This window comes from Lactuca serriola, chromosome 5 (assembly GCF_051521515.1).
Source record: "Lactuca serriola cultivar US96UC23 chromosome 5, Lser_US96UC23_V15, whole genome shotgun sequence".
Classification (NCBI taxonomy): Eukaryota; Viridiplantae; Streptophyta; class Magnoliopsida; order Asterales; family Asteraceae; genus Lactuca; species Lactuca serriola.
This window is the reverse complement of record NC_136412.1, coordinates 238536294-238555677: the sequence shown is the minus strand read 5'-3', so window position 1 is coordinate 238555677 and position 19384 is coordinate 238536294. Positions and strand designations below refer to the sequence as shown.

Genomic DNA, 19384 nt, shown 5'->3' with positions numbered 1-19384 from the left:
TTAAGGTGAAACCCTAGTAGCTCATAGTATAAATAGACCCATAGGGTGAGGAAAATCGCCACTCATGCAAGGCAAGGAACCCTAGGGCCGATTTCCCACTCTATCCTCTCTCTCAATATCATCCTCTTGCTAGTTGGTGTTTGTAAGCCATTAGAGGAGTGACAATTGTGACTCTAAGCTCCAAGAAGAAGAAGTATCAAGTAAGTAATCCAAGGTATTGTTCTAGATCCAATTTCATATGATTAGATTCAATTTTTTACATTAGATCTAGTATTGTAAGTCTTGGATTCAATGCATGTTCAATTAGAGAAACCTAGATCGAAGCAATTAGGGTTTACATGTGCACATAGGAAAGTTCTTATGGCTCAAACCCATCAACAACAACCAATCACTCTTTTCCGAAATCCTTGGTCTGTACTCCGCCCCATCGGTCTGTCACTTACTCATACCAGCCCACACTCTTGGCTGACTGAAACACTGTTGGATCCCAAACAACTAATCAAACTCTAATGCTTATCGATCCTCCTGAGAATTTTCCAATTCTCCCCACTTAAAGCACTGACTTCCAACCACCGGTGACCCAACCGGCATCACTTAAATAACCCTACTCACATGTTCCCCTTATCCATGAACTGATTCCCTCTACACGAGCAACCTCCACAAAATCACTTCCCTGCATCGCACATCACAAACTCTAAGAGAGTTCGACTCTCCGCTGAACACTTCTCAAAACGCAATTGTTGGATAAGGTGTCTAAGTCCATAACTTATTTGGTATATACTTGACCCGACCCGGCATGGTCCATTTGGGTTGCATCTCACCCGAACTATTTATGGATAATTTTATGAGAGTTATACACATATGTTTATTAATATATTATAAGTTATAATATATTAATATGAAGTTATGTTATTTAATTAGTATTAGTCTTAAATTAATTATGAATTAATTTAGAGATTAAAAGGAAGACTAATTAGATTATGGGCTATTGTTTTTATATAGTGTGGGCTAACACTCATTTGTTAATGGGCTAGGCTTATATGGAAGTCCATGGATGATCCATGGAGATTTTAACCCATGGATCCTTGGAAAAGCAAAGGTCATGGGTTATTAGGGTTTCACCCTAATCATGTACACTATATAAGCATGCTTATGTTGCATGAAATGGCCACTAGTGTGACTAGTGTGACTAGTGTTACTAGAGTATGTGTGTTTGTCTGTGACCGATTTCTATGTGTGTAAACACTCTCTCAAAGTTTCCAAGAGTTTGTGGTGATTTGTGATTCCATTTGAGGCATTCACACTATTGGTGCTTGGCCCTCAAACTCCTTAGGAATTGAACTCATCATCAAAAGGTATGTAACCTCATCTAATTATTTTATGTTTAAAAGTACCTCATGCCATGTTAGATAGGTTATGAACCTTGGAAAATTATTATTTTGCATGTATTTAGACAAACATAGATCCAAGGTTTATTAGGGTTGCATGCACACTTAGGAAGTGTTAGATTGCTCAAAACCCAACAGTGGTATCAGAGCCTAGGCTTGCTTGTTTGAATACTTGATGCAAATTGCTGAAAATCGAAGATTTTATGCTGTCTGCACAGCTGACTCGCCGAGTCCATGAAGGGACTCGACGAGTCCAAGGCAAAACTCATCCAACTCGGCGAGTGGTTCATGCACTCGACGAGTTGGACCCCCAGACAACATATCTTCGAGTTTTGGTGCTGGAATTGGTCTAGAATCATTACCTTAAACTGTTTTGGACTCATAAAACCTGTTTTTGATGTGGTAATGATGATGGTGGACCAATTTCAAAGTTATAATCAAAATTCCATGATTTTATGTGTTCATATAATTCTTGAAATTTTGATGATCATGTTCATGTTCTTATGAATTTAGAAGATGATAGGAATTATTTGCTGAATTGTTTAGAATTAATTCTTGATCATTTATGTGTTTTAATGGAGTCCATAATTTGTCCTCAAGTTATGGATATCCAAAGGTCACTTTTATTTAACACACACTTAAAACACATAAGTTACATGAAAATGAAGAGTCTTCATTTTTATGAACCTTTAATTCATAAGTTATGAAATGAAAAGTCTTGGATGGTTACAAAAGATGAAGAGTCTTGTCCTTAAGTTATGGAGGTTCAAGAGTCACTTCATTAATAAATATAAATAAAGTGTAACCTTAATTAATTCCATAAGTTATAAAAATAAAGAAAAGTAATTCTTTTATTAGTTTAAAGTCTTCCATAACTTGTCCTCAAGTTATGGAACTTGAAGAGTTTTTGGATTAAAACTACTTTAAACACATAAATCATGGAATTAATTAGTTTTGAATAGTTTCAAAACTTTCCCTCAAGTTTTGGAATTTGGAAAAGTTTCACACACTTTAATAAACTTTAATTCCAACACTTAGAATTTTAAAAGTTAAAATTCAACACCTATACTATTTATAAGATTAATGGTTAATTATTATATATATATGTATAAGAACAAGTCGTTTTTACCATTAGTAGGCCTCATTCATGAAGCCGGTCTATAAGGTGGGTATAAGGTTGTTGCCTATAAAATGGCGACTTAATGGGTGTCCACTCTCACCCACCGCTTGCTTGATCGGTGGAGGGTCGTTAGCCGAACGGGTAGAACAATGACTTTAAATTCTCATTAAAAGTATAATGAATATTATAAAGTAACTAAATATTTTTTATTTAATTCCCAATCTTAGTTACTTTAGGAAAAATGTGAATTTGGTGCTAGCCCATTGAATTCACACTTTGTACCTTACCAAGTCGTTGGTGGAGCGTGTGTGGTTAACCGGCACACTAACTTGGACTAGTAAGGATCACGAAGGGTGACTTAATGTTTGTCATAGATCAATGGAGCGTGTGTGGTTAACCGGCACATTGATTAGGTGATAATATTAAGGGTACCAAGTGAATTGGTATGGTTATTCACACCTTGTTTTGTGATCCTGGGCATCCCAGTCACAAAATTTGAGAGGGCACACTCGAGATTGAAACATGCCATTGAAAAGCTCAATGAATCTCAAAAGATCTAGGAATTTCAAATCCAATTAAAACCTAATAAATTATTTTGTTTTTCATGGTGGAAATTGGTGAATCGTCATTCGCCTACCTTCAAATATTTTATAGCTTGGATTACGGCATCCCTCTTCCAAATTATAAAATATTGTGTTGGGTCCTAGCCTTAATATTTCATATTGGGTGTTATATTAAGGACTTTGAATCAACTAACTTGATTTTCTCCCATTATAGATGTCTGGTTCAAACAACTATGATCTTCCCAAATCTCTTGAAGATGGTGTCCCTCAACATCATGCTTCACTTCCTCCACCTCCTCCAATTATTCTCCCTCACCCACAAGTTCTTGAAAAATTTAAAGTCACTCAATCCCTATTGGCAAGCATAGTCTATGTGTGCTCACATCTTGGAGATAAAGTCACATATTGACAAGCCGGGAGAGTTGGGTGTCAAAGTCTCGTGAAAGTTGGATGTTCAATCACTTTCTTAGTAACATAGTGAGTCTCTTTGGGACTACTATGAGGCAGACTATGACATGACCCTTAATGATGTTATCTATTTGCTTGGTGTTGTGGAACCAGCAATGATTTGGAACACCAGTAAAGCAAATTTGATTAAAAGAACAACTTCCCAAGTCTTAAATGGACATTGACAATGGTAGCATTGGATATCTAGAAAATGATTTCTCTTCCCAATGGAAAGGGATCGGCCATAGTCAACTCGGTTGACCAAATGGTAAAGAGAAAGGCTAAGTCTGAGATAGTCTCATGTGCCATTACCAAAGGGTCCATGTGTTTTGTTGCCAAAGGAAGGGGCATTGGTTGCGAAGTTGCCCTATTCACCTGAAAGGTCATAAGGTTGATCAAGTCAAGAGGTTTGACTCTACTTCGGGTAAAGTCCACTGTCTAACTCTATTAAGTTCCTATTTGGAGATTCTTATTACATAATGTGAATGGGTCACATGCTGATGTTTTTAAGAATCAAAGAAAAGATAGGAATCTTAAAGTAAGTATATGTTGATTCTGATTGCAAAGGTGGGTTTCGATCGCATGGTTCGGCAATCAGAATTTTGAGTTGTTACTTAAGAGTTATAATATATTGCTTATGAATAGATAACAACAAGGTTTTCATGTGGATTGTAAGGATAAGTTTTTCCGCAAAGTTTTAAAATAAAAGAAAAAAGGGTTTTAATTTTATTTATTTTAAAAATATCCTTACAATGGCATCTGTGGAAAATTGTTGCTTATATGTTTCCAGTAATAGCAATATTGGAAAGTGGATTTGATTCTTTCATTTGTGATAGTGTCTAAATTTACCGAATGAAGAAAGTTTTTCATCACCCAAGTTTCAATTGGACAGAAACTTGGAATCATACAAGTTGTATTGTATGATGAATGAGAATTTTCATCTTTGAAAATTAAGACTAATTCTTTGATCACATGTATATGTGAGTCAATTGAAGGACTAAGGAATTAGGTACACTGGGTGTGCGCTGGTCAAGGTCCACCACAAAGATTGGTTTGTCATGATTTACTTATAAGGTTAAGTATAATTCTGTAACATTGGAAAGGTTACAATGTATGACAAAACAAATGAGAAGAATCAAATTAGGCAGAAAGATAAAAGTTTCTCAAATCTGAAAGGATGGGAGAGCACTTTAGTATCGTATTTCATGATCATCTTAATGATTATGAAACCATATCACAAATTCATACTCTAAGGACGTCTTAGTGTATTGTTATGGCTAAGAAGAGAGGTCATGAATTGTTGGACTGGTTAAAATCAAGAAGATGAGTCATACTTCGTTCCAAAACAATTCTTAGAGTCATACTCCAAGATTGTAGCTTTGAGTGACATAAAGGAAGATTTAATTAACACTAGTCAAATGTAAGAGTAAAATGTTTTCTACTCTTGTACATTTGAGATTGGTAAGTTGTGATGTCTTGGATGAGACAAAGACCAACTAAGATCAATTGTGTGAAGTGTTAGTCTTGATAAGAATCCGCATTGTCCCTTGAATATTTGTTTTGTCAAGGAATGGTTCTTGACTGGGGAAACTTATATGTCAAGGGGACAGTGGGAGCCTTAAAGATCCTGAAAGAGTTTCAAGATTTAATCAAGAGTAAAACCTGTAATTTATCACTAGCACACAACTTAAGGTTTGCAACCTATCGTGTTGACATAATTCTTATTTCTGTACCTACTTCAAATAAGTTGAATTTGCATGTGAGTTATCAGAGTTCAACTTGGAAGCATTGGTAGGCCTTGTGCTACCAAGGTGACAAGAAACTAAGACTGAACAAGTTTAATCGATGTAAGGCTGAATTTGTCACTAATCTTATCTTGTGATTATGGTTTTGACAAATTCACATGGATAGGAACTCATACACTATGAAATCTAAGTGTCATAAGGTTTCTCTCTGATTCATGAAAATGATGGTGAGGAAACGCTTTCACTAAGTAGATTTTACGCAGATATCAATTGTGTTATTTGCATTTTCAAAAGTCGTTAGTGGAGCGCGTGTGGTTAACCGGCACAGTAACATGGAGTTGTGAGAAATGGAAAATGCCTAAGCAATTGAGACTATGATTACGGCATCCCTTTTCATAGTCCTGAATATTGTTTAGACACACATGTGAGCTATCTAAGAAAGGGTGTATGAATCTAAATTTCAGAAGTCCAACAAATTTCTGGAAATATGTCAGAGCTAGTGGGAGCATAAGTGTTATGCTGATAATCATCATGTTAGTGGGAGCATGATTATTACGTTTAGTGTTGCTAGTTAGCAATGTTAATTATAGAAACAAAGTTTCAATTCGTGAAGTTGCAGGGGTTGAAAAGTTGTTTTGCTATAATTAAGGGAGAGGAAATTATACTTCATTTCAATTGTAGAAGCTTAGATTGAGATTTTAATCATCTTTAGTCAAGGAAATATATATGAATTTTATGTTGGAATGGTTCAACTTGAAGAAATTCTATATATATTGCGTTTTCAAAATTCGATTATGATTACGGCATCCCTCTTCATAGTTAAATTTTGAAAATATGGCAAATAAAAGTTATTGTAGCAAAAGACTGGTCTGGTATCATGTCTTTATGTCAAACATCATGAATCGTGTCCCATATGCTTCGGATATAGGATTGATTGCATGTGCTATAATATTCATCTTTTCTAAATTTTCCAAATGCTTAAGGCATTGAGAAGGGAAAAATCTGGAACTGGATATGACTAAAGTGATTAAGCAATTGTCGAGGACAAATCTGAGGTTCGCCAAAGATTGGTTGCTCAGGGACAGTTGGAAGTATCATGTAAGTTGTCGGAAAGGACCATATTGACATATTCTGAAAAGAAGTAACTCTTGTTCGGAAGTGATAGTCAAAATGGGACTATTGAAATGTCTCCATAGGTGGAAGTTATTCAATCTATGTAAGATTAGCAAACCTTAATGCAAGAAGAATGTTCAAAGCAATATACTTTGAATATGAGACTTCCGTTCCATAGAAGTTGACCTTCTTTGGAATACTCTGTAATGACTGGTGACAAGGTTTTGGTGACTTTGTGCATAATCATTAGAAGAGGAACATTGCATAAAAGTTTAAAATCTAACAGTTTTTTTGGTAAATGATAGGAATCGGGGATTCTCACATTTACAATAAGGATTTGGGATTGTGAAATGAGTATCATTGGAATCATGTTCAATTGATCTACATCACAATGTAAGGATCATAGACAAACATAGTGTGCATACTTGGAGTATGGCATAACTATTGTTTAGAAAAACAAAGTGTACATGCCAGGAGCATGGGAAAGCTATTGTTTTTATTCAAGTCCTAAGTTGATTGTTTGAAACATTATACAATGAATAATGTGTAATCAATATGGTGATAAATAAAAGGTGGTTCTATTTATATTCAAAATGGTTCTGAGACCATAGTGGATTCGATTATTATTGTGTTTCACTTTGCATGTTTTGACTTCCAAAATAGCTAGGTTATTCTTTCCGAATGACTAAGTTATTTAAACACTCCACAGTCGTTCATATGTTGGAAGTAGGTATGAATCAAGACTGTCATGAATCGAGTTTGTAGATGGCTAAATGGGTTTAGTCATAGCAATGGTTGCTACAACATTCATGAGTGCTCATAAGTTATGAGTATTGGAATAAACCCACGCTCACTTGTATCACTTCATGGAATTTATCTCGAGTGATCGTGAGACGGTAATATCATATAAATCTTCAAACCTAGAGATATGAGTTGTTACCTATGAGTTGGTTGTGCATTGATTGCACGTAAACGCATCAATAACTTGATGTTATAAAACGTGCCTTTGTGTACAATTCAACAAGTAGTAGAACAAGCATATGAGCCGAAGTTTATCTGTTCCTTCTAGAAATAGAAGCGATATATGGGCCCCTCGATGATTTTGTTGTGACCAATGTACCGGCCGGTCAGAACTAAAATTGATGTGTTCGATTAAGTTCTTTGTCAAACAAATCGGAAATCGGGAAACAAACTGTTGGACAATAAGTACGACCTTGTTCCATGTATTTGTCCGGCTGATATCATGAGAACAAAGGATTATTTGATCACTTATCTAAAATGGCGCTTCATAGTTCAACAGAGTTTTCGAGAGCTACGATTGTTGGTTGGTTCCTGAAGTAACATATGCAAATATAGTTATTAGACTTATCCAAGTAGGAGTCTGTTGGATAAGGTGTCTAAGTCCATAACTTATTTGGTATATACTTGACCCGACCCGGCATGGTCCATTTGGGTTGCATCTCACCCGAACTATTTATGGATAATTTTATGAGAGTTATACACATGTGTTTATTAATATATTATAAGTTATAATATATTAATATGAAGTTATGTTATTTAATTAGTATTAGTCTTAAATTAATTATGAATTAATTTAGAGATTAAAAGGAAGACTAATTAGATTATGGGCTATTGGTTTTATATAGTGTGGGCTAACACTCATTTGTTAATGGGCTAGGCTTATATGGAAGTCCATGGATGATCCATGGAGCTTTTAACCCATGGATCCTTGGAAAAGGAAAGGTCATGGGTTATTAGGGTTTCACCCTAATCATGTACACTATATAAGCATGCTTATGTTGCATGAAATGGCCACTAGTGTGACTAGTGTGACTAGTGTTACTAGAGTATGTGTGTTTGTGTGTGACCGATTTCTATGTGTGTAAACACTCTCTCAAAGTTTCCAAGAGTTTGTGGTGATTTGTGATTCCATTTGAGGCATTCACACTATTGGTGCTTGGCCCTCAAACTCCTTAGGAATTGAACTCATTATCAAAAGGTATGTAACCTCATCTAATTCTTTTATGTTTAAAAGTACCTCATGCCATGTTAGATAGGTTATGAACCTTGGAAAATTATTATTTTGCATGTATTTAGACAAACATAGATCCAAGGTTTATTAGGGTTGCATGCACACTTAGGAAGTGTTAGATTGCTCAAAACCCAACAGCAATTGCTATACCTTACATCCAGACCGAAAAGCCTAGTTCCCCGTAAACCATCCTCCTGGATGTTAACCAACTACGACTCCCAATACCAAAACCATCAATCATATGATAAGGCAGCCAAAAACACGAACAAACACAATACTATGAATCATGCGAACAAGACTGGCAGATATACAATACTCCATAATAACCACAAGATAACAAGATAACAAAATGGAAACATACCCGCAATCGCATTCGGATCTGCTTTGACCTCCTCTACTGTGAGCTGAAAGGCGCACCCCTGAGCCCTCGGAGGATCCGTTCCACCCTGGCCCCCACCAGTAGTCCTCAAAGTGGCCGGTGCTGGAACCTGCACTGGCCTGGAAACTAGTTGTGGACACTTGGCCCTCATGTGGCCAACCTGATGGCACTGATATCAAATCCTCATATCCTGAACTGGGGCTGACTGACGGCAATCCCTCGCATAATGCCCCACTCTCCCGCACTTGCGGCACGCACCACCAGACCTACAAACTCCGGTATGACCCTTCCCACGCTTCTCACAAGTGCGGCCGCTCTGACTGTCCAACCCGGAATCAACGGTCTTGGACTGTTTCGGCGCCGGTTGCGACTGCATCGGGGACTGCCTCTGCTTTCTCAACTGTAACTCAATCTCCAACTCACGCCACCGAGCGGCCTCCTGCAACTCCAGTAAGGTCTCGCACCTCTACGTAGACACAAACTACCTGATATCCCTCTTGAGCATACTAAGATATGGGGACATTTGAGCCTGCTCTGAAGCAAAATTGGGGCAAAACATTGACCTCTCCATGAACATCCTGGTGATCTCCGTCACCGACTCTGAACCCTGCTTCAACTCCAAGAACTCTTGAGCCAACCTCTCTCTCTCAACTCTCGGAACATATCGAGTATTGAACATCTCCTGGAACTGATCCCATGTAACTGCAGCCCATTGCGCATCAGAATACGATCCCGTAGTCAACCTCCACCAATCCTTTGCGCCGAGCCATAAAAGGTTCAAAGCACACCACACCCTCTAATCCACAGGGCATGAACACGTGAAGAAACAACCCTCCATGTCCGACAACCACCTCATAGCAACGATCGGATCCTAAACTCCATCAAAATTAGGGGGCTTCGTATTATCGAAGTCCCGATACTGAAAACCTCGACTAGTTCCTCCCCCTGCCACTGATACAACCGTTGTAGCTGTCATGGCAGCTGCCTCCGCAAGAGATGCATAGCGCTCATCAAAGTACTCAACCATGGCGGTCTTGATCGACCCAAACATCTCTGACAACTCAGCCCGGAACATAGCAGCAACCTCATCATGCAGGATCCCATGAATCCTAGCATCCAACTCATCTGTACTCATATGACCAATGACCTCGGGTAGTACTGGTCCATCCTGACCACCCTCTCCTGATCCCGATCCCGAACCGGATCCTGCACCGAGACGTCTCGTAATCGCCATACTGAAAATACGCCACAAGAATATTAGGCATTCCTCATAATAATCCCGAGAACTAGCTCCCAACAAAACCCTAGGGGTTGTGACTTCCTTGATACGTGTATGGGTCCTGTGCTTTCAGTAGTACGGGCCCATACTACCTTCCACACCTACCTATATTTGTATTAAGTATTATCGCAACACCCTAACAATAGCATATACATAACGAACACTCGACTCTTAGAGGAGCACCACTATCCCATAACCGACCCACCGGTCTCACGCAACCCTCCCATCCATGAAATTTCCACCAACCATGCAGCACTAGTGTATTCTAGTCATACATAACGCTGGACCCTATAGACTTTCGAATATCCAATCCTACCCTAAGCTCCCAATCATACAAGAACAGAACATAAGGCCAAATCAAACATTCTCAGGCTATAAGATTTTAATTATGTATAACCATGATGCATACACTAAATAACTACAGTAATGATGTCAATTTCATACAAAGGAAAACCTAGGCTAACAGGCATCATATAATCAAGCAATTCTATCATGCAATTCCTGAAGATCCCTAGCCTAGTACTAGCATGTTGTTCTAACATATCACATAATCAAACAACTTGTATGGTATTTTGGGGTCTACTAACTGGCTCCGGCTGATCGTACCCTCTGCGTCCTCCTTTACTTATTTCAAAAAACCTTTTGAAAACCAATTTATTAAAACATTTTTGAAAACCTTTCCTTGATTTGAGACTGGATTCACACGAATGTTCCTCCAATTCACTCAAACCAAGGCTCTGATACCAACTTGTAACACCCATAAAACTCGAGCCAAATTAAAACATTTTAATTCATTTAAAACCAATAAGTTCATACAGTTGTTTTCAAAATAGTTAAACATTAGAGAATCTCCTAGAACCATATCATAAAAATCATAAACATGAGGAGCGGTACGATCACGCCTTCGCCTTGCCACGGTCTCCTGAAGTACCTGAAACAATACACTGAAACTGTAAGCCCGAAAGCTTAGTGAGTTAACCCCAAAATACCTACCACAATAACATACACATATCATATAATATCAAAAACAAAACAACCATGCATATCAAGTTTGCGGTGTGGCTGGTCCGCCTACCCCAGGCCTTCAGCCCACCCGGTCCACTCTCTTTTCGAGTCTACAGTATGACTAGTCTGCCTGCTCCGGGCCTTCAGTCCACCTGGTCCACTCTCTGAGTCTACGGTATGACTGGTCCGCCCGCACCGGGCCTTCAGTCGGTCTGGTCCACTCTCCGAGCCTCGACACGTCTAGTCCGCCCTCTTAGGGCCTTCAGCATATCCGGACCACTCGCCGGGCCTTCGGCCTAACCGGTCCGCCCTGGGTATGTTGGCCTACAGCATAAAGCAGGACCCGCCTCAAACCAACCCTAGTCCAAACAACCATGTGCACATAAACATATAATCATATAACAATTCATATCCAATCAAACCGATCTAGCAGATCACATATCATAACAACATCTTAACCAGGATACCGACCTAACCGGTCACTAACATAGCATCATCCTATAAACCAGGATACCGACCTTAACCAGGTCTCAACATACACCATCCAATATACCAGGATAACGACCTTAACTAGGTCTCGAACATACACCATCCTAATAACCAGGATACAAACATAGCAAGCAATAACATATCAAACAGATACCCGGATTTCAATCCGATAAAAGGGTCGGCCTTGGTGCCATAGACCCTATTGATATAGTGAGGATAACTCACCTACTATAGCTGACTGAAGAGATAAGATCATGCTGCTCCGACCTCCGACGCGAACTCCGCCATGGAACACTACCAATTAACCAAATCCAATAATTACCAAAGTACCCTTGGAAGTCAAACTGGTCAGCCCTTGGTCCAAGTCAAAGTCCTCAGTCAAAGTCAACCTTCCTGGTTGACCCTACTTGCCGAGTCCACCCGTTGACTCGTCGAGTCCCTATACTCAGAAACTCCCAATCACGACTCAACTCGCCGAGTCACCCCAAGACTCGCCGAGTCCAACGATCTTCGAGTCTCATCCTGCTCAACACACCGAGTTGTCCCTCAACTCAACGAGACACAACTTAACCAGAAAGGGCTAGGGTTCCACAACCAGGCTCGCCGAGTCCAAGGCTATCTTCAACAGACTCGTCGAGTCGTTCTTTCAACTCGCCGAGTCCACACATGACATCTTCATTCAGACGATTACAGGCCATTCCATTGCTTCCAATACATATATATGGACTCCTAGGGCCAGATTCACACGTAAAGTTTCCAAATTTACGTGCATGCAAGGCTCAACAAGCTCCAACCAAGCTACAAGAAGGTTTTGGGACAAAGGCACTCTCAAACAAGCCCAAAGATGGATGCTTTCTGCCCTTATGGCTCCAATACAACCTAGATCTAAAGTTGCAACCTCAGATCCAACCTCTAAACCCGAAATGGATCCCAACCAAGCTAAAGAATCCCCAAAACAACCACCATGGTTGACAATAAGGAAAAAGGCTTAAGGCAGTGGCTTCTTACCCCAAAGATGAGTCTAAACTGATGTAGACTTCAGATCCACAAGCCCTCTTGATGCTATCCTCAATTTCCTCCAACTTCTCTTCACAAATTTCTCCTTCCAAGCTTTAATCTTCTCAACAATGGAGCCTCTCACGATTTAGGGTTTCTCTCAGAATACTCAGAGAAGATAGAGGCTGAAATGAAGGCATATCATTCTTTAAATATGGTACAAACCCTGAAAATTAGGGTTTCTTATTCCAGCACCGACTCGCCGAGTCTAGCCTCCGACTCGCCGAGTCGGGTTACTTATTCACGCGATCCATTCTCGACTCGACTCGCCGAGTTACCTTTCCAACTCGCTGAATTCAAACCTCCATTTACACTTTACACCCCCGATCTCTTGCTTTGGAACTTGGGATGTTATAAGACTTGCCATTATAAACCTGGCTTTCTGCCTTAGACAAAGCGGTTGTATTATCACAAAGGATAAAAATAGGTGTTATCGGTTTAGACCACAAAGGAATCTCATAGAATAAATTCCTTATCCACTCTGCTTCTTTACCAGCAACTACTAAAGCAACAAACTCAGATTCCATTGTCGAGTTTGTAATGCAATCTTGCTTCTTGGAAACCCAAGAAATGGACCCTCCCCCAAGCAAAAATACCCAACCAGAAGTTGAGGAATGGTCCTCCATGTTTGTTATCCAACCTACGTTCTAATGACCTTCTAAAATTGAAGGACTCCCCAAGTAACTCAAACCATAATCCATGGTTCCCATGAGATACTTAAACACTCTATTTACTGCTTGCTAATGTTGAGCACGAGGATTACTAGTGTACCTGCTCAATTTACCCACAACAAAACCAATATCGGGTTTGGTACTTGTTACGACATACATCAGGCTACCAATAGCCTTAGAGTCTTCCAACTATGAAATGGGAACACCATTATTTGACATTAGTTTCACACTTGGATTCATAGGAGTACTCACGGGAGAACAATGGGTAAAATTAAACCACTTGAGAATTTTCTCAATATAATGACTTTGAGTTATTACCAAACTTTTGTTCATCCTTTTAATTCTTATTCCAAGAATTACATCAACCTCTCCTAAATCTTTCATGGAAAACTTGGATGATAACAATTTCTTGTTTCATCCACTTGATTTTGGTCAGTACCAAAGATCAACATGTCATCTACATATAAGTAAATGATCACTCCAGCTCTGGTAGCATCATCAAATCTATTATAAACACATTTGTCACATTGGCTTGTCTTGAAACCAGAAGACAAAATAACCTCATCAAATTGTTTATTCCATTGTTTATTGGCTTGTTTCAACCTATACAAAGATTTGACACGTTTACAAACCATATGCTCTTTTACCGGGCATAATGAAACCTTCTGGTTGTTTCATGTAAACTTGCTTGTCAAGATCACTATTTAAAAAATCTGTTTTCACATCCATTTGGTGAATAACCAAATTGTGGATACTTGTCAAGCCAATGAACAATATAATAGTAGAAATACGTGCAACCAGAGCATACGTATCAAAATAGTCAACACCGAGTTTTTGTCTAAAACCTTGAATGACTAACCGGGATTTGAAATTGTCAATAGTCCTAGAAACATTTATTTTCTTTTTGAAAAGCCAGTTGCAACCAAGTGGTTTAGAACCTGGAGGCCAATCAGACAACACCCATGTGTTGTTCTCAAGAATTGATGACATTTCATCATCAATTGGTTCCTTCCAAAAGGCACTATCACGAGACTCCATGGCCTCTTGATATTTCTTAGGATCATCTTCAATACTATAGCAATAAGAGTATCCAAGATTAATTTCATCCCTTGAACCTTCCACCAAATACACTTGGAAGTCGGATCCAATTTTTTTCGCAATTTGGCCTATTTTTCTTCTACTAAGCTCTTGTGATTCTTTTACTTTACCACCATCTTGACTTTCTGAATTTTGCACTTTATTAGTACCAAAAGTCATATCCTTAGGCCTTTGAATTGATGAAAAATGCATCTCATCAAAAATTGCATCCCGTGACTCGATAACAGTGTTAATCGAAATCGAATCATTAGGTTTTGTTACATAAAACCTATATGACTAGGAATGTTCAGCATATCCAATGAATATTCAATCAATTCCATGTTCTCCCAAAATTTTCTTTTTTGGGCTCGGTGAGTTTTACAACTGTCCGACATCCCCAAACCTGAAAATAACTCAAATTCGGCTTTTTCTTGAACCAAAATTCACATGGGACTGTTTTTTTCCTTTTATTTGGAACCCTATTTAATAAATAGTAGGTCATTAACATGGCCTCTCCCCAGAATCCTTCACTCAATCCCGAGTATGACAACATCGAGTTTACCATTTCCTTTAAAACTCGATTTTTTCGTTCAGCAATACCATTTTGTTAGGGTGTGTAAGGTGTCGTGGTCTCATGAATGATACCCACTGATTGGAAGTATATGGGATCCATATATTCACCTCCCCTATCAGTCCTAAGACATTTAACCGGAATGCCCAATTGCAATTCCACCTCGGTTTTGTATATTTTGAATTTATCTAAGGTTTCATCATTAGAATGTAACAAATACACATAGCAAAATCGAGTGCAGTCATCAATAAAAGTGACTACATACTTTTAATTTCCCAAAGAAGGAGTGGAGTGAAAATCACACAGGTCACTATGTACAAGTTCTAAAACAGATGAATTTCTAGTAACACTAGGAAATGGCTGTTTTGTCACTTTTATAAGCAAGCATGTTTTACATTTATCAGACGTCATATGAAAGACTGGAATTAATCCATCTTTTGACATCACATGCATCCTTCTAAAGTTGACATGACCTAATCTTACATGCCAAAACACAGATTTATCAACATTAGAAGTAGAAGATACAAATGCAGAATTTTGAACAGGTAATAATTTGTCAACAATATTTAAACGAAAATTCTATTATTTAAATATCCAAAGCCAATAAACATTCCACCCTTAGATAAAATAAACTTATCCGACTCAATAACTTGTTTAAAATCATTAGAATTCAAACAACTAGAATTAACAAGATTCTTGCGAATCTTGGGAACAAACAAAACATCAAACAACTTAATTGTCTTTCCAGAAGTAAATTCAAAACACACGACACCTAAACCACAAATAGGAATAAAAGAATTGTCTCCCATTTTTAGCACCAACCCATCTTCAAGCGGAGTTAATGTTTCAAACATCCATTTATCTTTGCATGCATGGTTCGTTGCCCCGAAGTCGATCCACCAAGCAACATCATCATCATGTACATAGAATGATTCGAGAATGAATGAAACATAGTAAACATAAGTCTGATTAGAATCATCAAAGTTAGTAAAAAACTAACCTCCTTTAACTTGGCCCGAAGACACATTTACTTTCCATTGGCTCCACTGTTTCCAACATCAGTGTTGCCTAAATTCACACGACAATCACGCTTACAATGCCCAACTTGATTGCACCTCCAACAAACCAAATCATTTCTCTTTTTGTTGGAGTTTTTTTGGACATGTTCATGCATATGTTTTCCATGTCCTTTGTGGTTTTGGCTCCTTGTTTTGTTTTCAAACATATGAACCGAGGGCTATCTAGATTCAACTTTTCCTTTGGGTTTTTTTAGATTTGTCACTTTCCTTCACACAAATAGATTCTTCAATACGAATGTGACTAGCAAGTTGAACCAAAGAAAGTTCCTCCTTTTGATGTTTCAAGTTGTGTTTGAAGTTTTTCCAGAATGGAGGCAGCTTGTCAATGATGGTTGACATAGTAATGTATTCATCCATATTCATATGATGCAGTTTAAACTGACCGAATATGCCAAGGAGTTCATTGTATTGTTCAGTAACAAACCTTGAATTGTCCATCTTATAATTGTTAAATTCATTAACTAGAAACTTCTTTCCAGAAGCATCCTCGGTGATATATTTCAATTTAGTGTTGTCCCAAAACTCCTTGGTACAGAAGGCTTCACTATGGATGTCAAATAAAGCATCAGACATACCGTTCAAAATGTGACCTTTATAGATGTAGTCATTGTTGTCCCACTTATGTATCCTCCTTATCTCTTCAATTGTCTCAGCAGCACCTTCTTCAGCCTCCGTTGGTCTTGGAGTAGTCAGCACGTATTCTGCTTTTAGAGTAGTTAGCATGAAGTTTATCTTCTTCTTCCAACACCTGAAGTTGACACCTTCGAACTTCTCTATCTTGGCAAACTTAATGGTCATCTCGCGGATTGAGTCAATCATCTCCAGGAACAGAGAATATCAGTTCGAATGTTAGAACAAGTAGAGTTTGTAGTGGAGATCTGGATACCAAATTGGATCGTGAGAACACTTTCCGAATTGATATTTCTACCTTATGCCTAGGTTGCAAGAAATGCAGCCTAGGATGATCCAAGTCAACACTTACGATTCTAGGCACAAAAATCATAAGCCAAATTGCTAGAAAGATTTTGCGAAAGTTTAAAGAAAATGAGAGCTAATGTTCGTGTGTGTCTTCTCAAAAGGAAGAGTCGTTTATATAATAAATGATATTAGGGTTTCATTAGGGTTGGGCTGTCATTAGTTACTTTTGAAGCAAGTCTGGGTAATCCGGATTTTAATGAGGATTTAGCGGGACCCCAGCCAGGGGATCTGCCTTTTGGAACTCGCTAGGGGCGCTACCCCTAGACCACACCAAAGGGGCGCCGCCCCTATGGAAACCTCGGACCCAGGTTCGCTTCCCCTGGACCCCCAACTTGTTATCAAACCGGCTTCTAATTTGATCTTATACATGCATGCACTCCGCACCAACCCGTACATATATTAGAGTACAAATTATGAAGCCCTTTAGCTCACATGTTAGTTCTAGTTACATAAATGACATGATGACACTAAAATCACCAAGAATTTGTTGTCGGTTTATTTTCTAGTCCCTTAACACTTCATATCATGAGTAGGCTGCTAGAACCAAGGAAATAACCCAAAAAATGCATGTAAACTCCCAATATCGAACATATGACTGATTTTTGTTTTGAGGACTTTGTTTTTGGGATTAATGGATTGTAAACTTTTTTTTGTCCTAAATGATTTCTTTTAAGTCCTTTAACACTTAAGATCAAGTGTGTCAGTTTGAATCAACAATATAGTCTCAAATGCTTGAAAAACTTCATATACACACATATTTTGGGATTTTGAATATGGAACAAGTATGATTCTTTTTCATGTCTTTGGATCTATTTTATGGCATGTTCAAGGTTTCTAATATCACTATTGAGTTCCCTTGATCTTTCTTGGGTTTTTTTGAATTACAGAACCAAGAAAACAATATCTTTTGTCTCGTTTTTGCCTTAAAAACCCTAGATCGAAGAGCTCTAATTTTGGAGTGCTTTGGTCCATAAAATCTTATTTGAACTAAGTTTTGTGATTAAAACAAAACCCATATCATGTGTCAAAAGTTTAGTTTGATGTGAATGCTTAAAGTGAGAAATAAGCCAGTTTGGGGTTTTGTGTGTACGTGTTTGCTGTGAACTTGGTGTGTAACCTAAGAGTTTGGAAAGACATATACCCTTATACTTGTATAAAAGTATAAATAAAATGCAAGTTACATATTATCAAGGAATAATCTAAATTATAGTTATTGGCTTAGGAAGTAGGTGCTCGAAGAGGGAAAAGCTCATCTAGCTTCCGTTAGTAACGTTGTTAAGATTCCACATTAATTCATGTGAATTTCTCACTATACTATATATTACAGTATGTATCCTAGTGTGCTAGGATATAGTTAGATTTTGGTATGTTGTTAGATAGGTAGACTTGTAGATCGTTACGTGTGTTGCAAAATTGTCTGTTTATCTGAATTATGCATATGTCGACATATTTGTGAAGGGCTAAGGCATCCAACTTTATGTGTATGGCTAATAAAGTGGGTAGTATAACTATAGGTTGAGGGACAGTAAGGGGTGAATTGATGACAAGACCAACATGAAGTGTTGTGACTCAAGATATTTACATCGGTCGTGTTAATGGCAAGATCAACTGAAGATTTGTCAGCCTAGACATCCATTGGATTTGTGCGGACATGGTTGCATGTATGTTGCGTGTAAATTGTTGTATGTGGTATTCGGGGAACTCACTAAGATTTGGCTTACAATTGTGGATTAAAATGTTTCAAGTACTTCAGATGATCGTGGGAAGGCAAAGACGTGACTGTACACACATCGACAACTTCGTGTTTCGTATTTCCACATTTATGATTTTACTTTGATTTTGGGAATGTAAACTTTTGGAACAATGGTTTTATGATGATGATTTAAGAAAATGACTTTCTTTTCTGAATATATAAAAAAATTGTTGTGAAAAATGGAACGTTACAAGTAAAAATCTTAAATCTGTCACTAGAGATCGTAGATCTATCAAAGATCACAGATCTAGAAAAAGGATGATTCACATCTAATGGCCTTGTCGTAGATCTAATATTAAACACACATCAAATTTGGTGGTGTTTCGCCAAATATCAGAGAGAATGATATGGGTTAATAGAATGCGGCCGAGGAAGCAAATATGGTAGTGTTTCATCGGACATTGGAAAAAGCGTATGTATCGGAGGTGATGGTTCATGCCAGATCTGATGCAAAATGATGACTTATGGGGGTCAACGATAGGCATGGGTGGCAGTAGAACACAACTATGTGAGTGGAAGGTGACAACGACGACAACGATAGTAGGTGGTTTTTGGTCGTAGAAGGGGGGAGGGAATAAAGAGTTTCATCATTGCATCTTATGAGAAAAATGAGAACTATACGTTAGATCTAGATTTTGA

At 38.2% G+C, this 19384-nt stretch overlaps 1 protein-coding gene across 1 annotated transcript; it reads right to left on the bottom strand.

Moving 5' to 3' along the window:
- Positions 1-16182: 16182 nt before the first annotated feature.
- Positions 16183-16812, bottom strand: LOC145050292 (uncharacterized). The gene has a single exon (XM_078998568.1). It carries the CDS (start codon positions 16810-16812, stop codon positions 16183-16185), a length of 630 nt encoding a protein of 209 aa, XP_078854694.1.
- Positions 16813-19384: the final 2572 nt, after the last annotated feature.

What these genes read in the sequence shown, in the direction of transcription:
- LOC145050292 (XM_078998568.1), bottom strand. Translation starts at nt 16,812, where the DNA reads ATGACCATTAAGTTTGCCAAGATAGAGAAGTTCGAAGGTGTCAACTTC.